At 37.1% G+C, this 7,061-nt stretch overlaps 1 protein-coding gene across 1 annotated transcript; it reads right to left on the bottom strand.

Annotated features, from left to right (window-relative positions):
- Positions 1-4: 4 nt before the first annotated feature.
- On the bottom strand, positions 5-4,917 carry LOC140966895 (uncharacterized; the record flags this gene model as incomplete). Its single annotated transcript, XM_073427184.1, has 14 exons — positions 4,609-4,917; positions 4,123-4,362; positions 3,695-3,819; positions 3,381-3,597; positions 3,119-3,244; positions 2,784-3,040; positions 2,168-2,275; positions 1,785-1,926; positions 1,521-1,686; positions 1,080-1,237; positions 648-971; positions 456-530; positions 183-252; positions 5-87 (listed from the first exon to the last, which is right to left on the bottom strand). Coding segments are annotated over exons 1-14 (2,364 nt in total), but the record flags the coding sequence as incomplete, so codon positions are not given.
- Positions 4,918-7,061: the final 2,144 nt, after the last annotated feature.

Here is a 7,061-nt window from a genome sequence, read left to right on the forward strand (position 1 = left end):
TATGCATTTCTGGATGCACAAGGGCAGCAGACTCAAAAACTGATCTGATCATTGATTTGATTCTCTGATGGATATCCATCCATAGAACTGCAACAATTAAGAATAGATGGAGCAACCATGCCACCGTCAAAACCGAGAGTTTCCAGGAAAACAAAATAGGTGGAAATAGGAAAAGCCAGTACCTTGATGTTCTTGTTCAAATTCCTTGACAAATTCTGGTGTATTCATGTGATTCAATCTTCCCCTATAGTTCTAAAGAAGAAATAAGCTTAAAATCATGAATCATATGCTTCACAAAAACCTGGTGCTTCTATGTGAAATCAAGTTCACATTGACCGGTATTCTATTTAATGGATTATAGCAAATAATCTTCGTCGACTAAATCCACCATGGCAATCAGGTTCAAAGGTACGATTGAGAAAACTAAAAGGTAATTATCAGTCAAAGGTACTCACCATAACTGTGAAATGCGTCTCATATTCAAAAAAACTGTGCTTGTCCAAAGAGTAAGAGTTGTTTGCCAATCTAAACTGCAGATAATGATGAAAATATTACTTCAATACAGGCATTTATAAGCAAAAAACTTGTAAGAGTAATTTGAAGCAGAGTTTACAGCCACCTTACATAAAAGAGAAAATTGCGCTTACCCAAAAAACATCAGCGAGGAATATCTCCAATGGGTTAATGCTGCGCACCAAAACGATATAGCGAATATCAAACTTCCTCCCTTTAAACAGGGCAGGGTGTTCGATATACTTCTGACATATCTTTGGACCAGTTTCCATTAGACGAATAATAGCCGATAAATTTTGTGTAACTGTTGTATCAATAGTTCTTGCCATGTTCCAAGGTTTTAATATCCACAAATTGTCAATGCCCTCCTTTTGTCGTCTGTAATAGTCTCCTATAAGTTGAATAAGATGGGTTTCAAGATTATAAGTAGGCTGGAGCCACTGGGGAGCACCGTGAGCCTGTAGCACGAGGGCAGTGAATCAGAAACACAAGGCATTGATAAAAAAATATGTTTTGCATTTGAAATCTTAAACATTGAATAAATCATAAGTTCAAAACTGAAGGACCTTCTGAATTGTTTCTGCCAAATGATGTTTCATCACAATGCAAGCCTCAAATGGAAATTGATTTATGAATTGCTTATCATTCAGACCAACTGCCGCCTTCATCTCTTCATCTACTTGGACACTTGTCCATATTATATCAGCATTCTTTGGTTCAGCCGCTGCATAAGGATCAGATAGAAACTGAATAAGTTGTGAAAAGTAAGAAAGCCAACGATTCTCCAAACCTTCTTTACAGCCTATCAGGCAGCATGTGTCAAGTGATTGAACTGAACCTCTGGTAACACAGATAATTCACGATATGTTATTTAGCCTTTCTCATCAAGTCACACTTATTCAAAGAGTAAGTGTGACTTGATGAACTTCTAGGGCAAGGAGGCATAATACAGAATTAATAGAATGTGATGAACTTTTGATAGCTGTTAGTATCATCACATCACTTACTGATAACAAATTCAGGACGGGTCAAAAGTTCCTCAACTTGAGGTATATCAGTGTAAACATGCAAAGCACTTCCATCACTGTGACACAGACTATTGGTTGCAGATGCTTTCAGTGGCAGTGGCATGAAATTTGTGGATTGCAATTTCTTGCTGTATTTTTCATACTCCTAAAGTACCAACAAGAAAAATATTGAATGAGCCCCAGTATTAAGTCATGGATTGGCTAGAAAAGGGGGGAAAAAGAAGAGGCGGAATCAAGATATACTCTGATAAAATAATTTTGAGGGGTATGGAACCACGCAGTAAGTCTAGAAGAACGTTGTTTCTCTTCCCCAATCCCAAACAGGAAATCTCGAGTGCATTCATCTCCTTCTTCAATGTTTTTGGTGGGCCAGAGGATGGAGTAACTGAAAATATTTGCTCAAGTCTTAACATCTTTTCTAAATACAGTTAAACGAGGCTAAGAACCATAAAATCTTCAACATAAAATATTTTTCTTCTTTAGTACATCCATTTCAAAATAATATAGAAAAAACCTGATATTGGATATTAATGAAGTACAATAGAATAATGTGCAAACTCTAAAAATTAACTTCGGAAACACTTTCAAGAAAAGATGGAGCAATTTGGATGGTCAAAGGAAGGAACCTAACAGCTGACTCCAGTCTTCCGTTCGGCATGTATAGGAAAGGCGAAACTCTAAAATTGGATTCATCACTGTGTCGCAGTGCTGAACCTAGTTCATCCATCACGTACCTGTGAACAATGTCAAACAAGAGTCCCAATAAGGCAGGAAATCAAGATTAGTAAATCACACGGTTGTCACCGAAATCATATTATTTAATGCAAAATGCCAAAAAAAAAAAAAAAAAAAATTTAACTTATCCAATTTATTTTATCCCAATCTGTAGCAGAGCCTATATTAGGGGAATGATTGAGTATACATGAGTTTGGGTTGGGGGAGGGGGGACAGGTAGGGAGGGGATCATTCAGCATAGTATTTTGTTGGAGTCTCTTGCTTAGATAGGGCCAGTACTCGGTAGAGATCATTCTCTCTTGTTAAGGATTCTCCCTTGGGTCCATAATCCTCACTGTTGAAGATAGGGTTATTGCAGTGTCTTCCTTTATATTTCAAGTAATATAAATACTCAGAGGGGATTTCTTTCCTTCTCTGTTTGAGCGGATCTGCTGTGAAAATAGTTTATTTAATGTGAATATTTGTGCACGGAACACACACTCATAGAGTCAGACAAAAACATTATACCAAACAGAAGTTTCGTCTATCTTTTCTTCATCTGCAAGCCTATATGTCATTGCGTAGAACCACAGTGCGTTAATAATACGATCAGTGAGAGATTCTCCAGCACCCCACTGTGGAAGACGGGTTTCTAACATTGAATCCACAATGTACTTTTCTGATTCCAAGATTTTGGGAACACTAAGCCTATTAAGTAACAAAATATTAGGCAGAGCTTCAATGATATCAAGAGCATTATCTCCAAGAGGTCCAGGAATATCCACCTGTTAAATTGCATGTGTCAAAAAAATTTCATTTCGTAAGACTGAAAATACATGTAGTTTTCAGATTTAAAAAGTCACCTCGAGTGAAGTTAAGTTAATGAATCCTTTAATATATTCTAACAGTTCGTGAATCGAACTTCCAGCAAATGAATTTCCACGAAGGTTCAAATGAGAAAGATTAGGCATTTCAAGATGGGAAAAGGCCTGAAGAGAAAAAAGGCAGCAGCAGAAAATGACTAAGTAGCTGGATGATGATATAGTAAATCAATCAAATTCATAGATAAATAAGCAGTTGGAAAAGTGGAGAATTATGCTAGAGATAACTAAAATTGTGACCGACCTTAGTATTTAAATGGTGAATACACCTATTTGAGAGATCAAAAGATGTGACATTCTGCAATATACGATCACTCTGACAAGAAAATCCAGGATTGTCTTTATCATATGATCCTCCACAGAATCCTAAGGCCCACTCACCATAGTTGAGGGTGAAACGGGAATTGTAGATTTCCAGTCCAGGGCAATTTTGTAGAATAGTGGCTTCCACGTAATTATCACTGGAAAAGAGAGATACTGTTAACCAAAGGTAAAATCTAACATTTCCTAGTCTTCAAGCTGTCTTGGTGTCGACTTTTCAGGAACTTTAAAACTCACCTAATTTTCAGAATCGGATTATGGTTCAGCCATAGTGCTCTAAGATGTTTAAATTGAGAGATCACCTTTACGGAAATTTCCAAGTCCTTGAGCTTGTTGTTACAGAGGCTTAACGCAATCAAATGCTGGCGCAATGTACAGGGAAAACATAAAAATCAAAAGACATGTTTCTGGCAGTGTGAGCATGGTTTAAATACAAGCCAAACTAGGTTACCCCTACTAGTTGTATCATCACATAAGTAAAATAACTGGAGCAACAGAAATCAGATAATGGAGCAATTGAGATAGTCTCAAGTTTTAGAGGAAAAAACTGGTATGTTACAACGGACGCTCAGGCTGCAAACTACGTGATTACACTTCAAGAAAAATAATCGAATAAATATCACATTAACCAACACTGCTAATCCACGTACAAAGTAGTGACTTACAGGAAATTTACTGGGTAGATCGAGGGAAACTAGCGTGGAATCGTCCATTTCAAGATCCTCGAGCTCCAACCACATCACAGAATTATTTCCTCCTTCTTTGACTTTGCAAAATTCTCTCTCAACAATTTCCATAGCACTTGGCTTAACATCATTTGTATCAGATGCTTCCTCCGAGTTTAAATCAGTATCTACACACATTAGTGCAGCCATCCTCTCTGCCAAGCCCGGAAACTCCTGCAACTGCAATGAAAAATTCAGCACGCATCAGTTCTAAGATCAACGAAATAGTCCATATGTTCATAGAGAAACGACTCTTCCCAGTTTGCTGGTAAAGACTGTACATTTCTTTAATTTCCCCACCGAATAATACAAAATCTAATTCAAGCAGCATTAGCAAAGATCATAATGATGTACACTTTCCGCTCCCCCAATACCACAAAAAGGAAAAAGACAAACAAAAGAAGCATTCACTGTGTAACTTCAAACCTGCTTGTAAGCATCAGAATGACGAAAAGTCCAAGCATGGTCCACCAGAAATACATCCGATTCTTTTCCCAATGACTCCGCCGTAAGTATAAGCCTCCTTTGCCTTCCGTCATCCACCGGCTCCACCTGGAAATAACAACCGCCGTCGAAAGCCTCAGCCGCGAGTTTCTGAAAGAGCTTCCTGTGAAGTGACTGTGGCAGACCTGATGCCGCCAGAAGGACGCCGTGAACCTTAACGAAGTCTTCATAAGTTTCAATCCCGGCGGAGGACATTTTGCAGGTGAGTGAGTGGTCTAGGTTTTGGGGGTAGTGGGTTTCATAAGGTTTCAAGCAAGTCTCTAAACGAACCCGGTTCACGAGTTTTTCCCCTAATCAATTGTGGCTAAAATCTCGGTTCAGTAACTTTTTCAAATTTTGATCATGTTCGAGCTGCTAGATTATATCAAATCCGGTTAACAAAATTTTTTTCATACAAACATTTAAATTTTGAAAGAAATTATGTATTTAAATAAATTTTTTTTTTATTACAACTCAGGCGGAGAAGGAAGATCGAACATGAAGAATCAACTATTTTGATAGAGGGTGAGATCACTGGACTACAAGCCTGATTTCATTTAAATAATTTATTAATATGTTTTTCACATTTGGATCAATCGAGTTTTTCATATTTATTTCAAGTTTCACATTTGGATAGTGGTCACACGTTTGGATAAATATTTTCATATTTGAGTGAGTTTTATAGATTAAGACCATGTTTGAGGTTAAGTATAGCCAAAGCATCTTCCCATTCCGCACTCTCACAGTACATAAACCCCAAAAACAGCGACAAATTTTTCTCCTACAACCGATAAAAGGTATTCAATTCACTTGACGACCTTATGTTCAAACAAAAACGAAAAGAAAAGAAAAATTTAATATTACGGGTCGTGTTGATTTCTTTGAGTTTCCATAATCTTTTTTAATGGGCTTTGCTGTTGATTTTATTATGTAGATATTGTTTGGGGTAGATGGAGGGGAGTACCAATGGTGAAGAACCCAAATCGTGGGAAGACCTATACAACATCAATTTGATGCCATCGGAGATCTACTTGAAGTTCCGAAGAGAAATGCAGGGGATTCGTGTTGGAGTTAACTTAGAGGTATTTTTCGTACAGTTCTTCATATTGCTGTGGCGATGTCAATTTCTCGAGTTCTTCGTATTGCTGTTATTATGGATAGAGCTCGCTTATAGATATGATTTTGAGATATTGGAGTTTTATGGATTAATCTTTTGGGTAGTTGATTTCCTTTGATGAATATTGAAGTCACAAGTGGGTTATTAGATGGAAGAGTTTATCTTTCTAGTATTTTGTGATGTTTGGAACAAATGTGTGCCTGATTCTGTTAGGTGGGTGATTTCTTTCCTCATTTGGAAAAAAAATATTCATGTAATTTTGAATTTTCACAAAGTATAATTCAGTCTAGGAAAAATATATTCAAGAAAGTCGGCAGAGTGTTGGCTGCAATGACTTTCAGGCAATCCGAAAGATGCTTGAGTCTTGACTACTTGATAGAAAAGGAGAGAGTAGAAAAGAAACTCATGATATGGGCACAGGCATTCTGCCATTTGCCCAGTTGGACTCTTATCTTTTATAAGGCTACGTTGAAACTAGGTAACACACTAACACTTGGACTTGGGACATGAAATGAGCCTGAGACCGTGACACCAAGTGTGTTATGATAGCTTTTTATTTATTGGTTGCATGGTAAAATCGTGACTATATCATATACTAGATTGCCTGCCCCTTTATTCGAAGGTTTTGAGGAAGGTAGTATAATTTATCTATTTTAGAATTCTTTAAGTAATGATAAGATAAAATTCAAAGAATAATGTTGTATACTAGAAATGGAGAATTGTCATATCATTTAAACCGTATTTATTTCTTCTCCGTACCTTGTTAATTCACTACAAGTCGAACAAAAAATCTAACAGCTCTATCAGTTGCTTTTATATACAGATTTTGTTCGGATTCCTTAGAATATGAATCTTGTTTCTCATTCCGCATTTGTCGGTGCATCAGGCACATGAATCTCGTGAGCTCGTTGACAATGAAAACTGAAGCTCGATTCTAGAAACATTTCTTATGATGTCCACTGATAGTTTTCTAGGAAATTTTGTGCAGCATAATTTTATTTTGTCAAATTTAGTAGACTATCAGGCCTACATTAGACAACTGAGAAGGTAGATTGTTCTTTATCAACTGGACTGCATAGTGAACTTTACTGCTGTCCTATTTTTGTTTATTTTATTCTCGTAATCTTATGTCTGCCTCAAGGGATCAAAATTTGGACTCTCTATTTGTGGGTTTATATTATTCTGATGCGTTCAGTAGAAGTGCTGGTTCTTTGGTTTGTTGTAGTTGTGTAACGCTCCTCTGAACGACTACCATGCAAAGCTGGTTTTGAAACCGTTG

The sequence above is a fragment of the Primulina huaijiensis genome, unplaced genomic scaffold (assembly GCF_012295235.1).
Source record: "Primulina huaijiensis isolate GDHJ02 unplaced genomic scaffold, ASM1229523v2 scaffold208206, whole genome shotgun sequence".
NCBI classification, from domain to species: domain Eukaryota; kingdom Viridiplantae; phylum Streptophyta; class Magnoliopsida; order Lamiales; family Gesneriaceae; genus Primulina; species Primulina huaijiensis.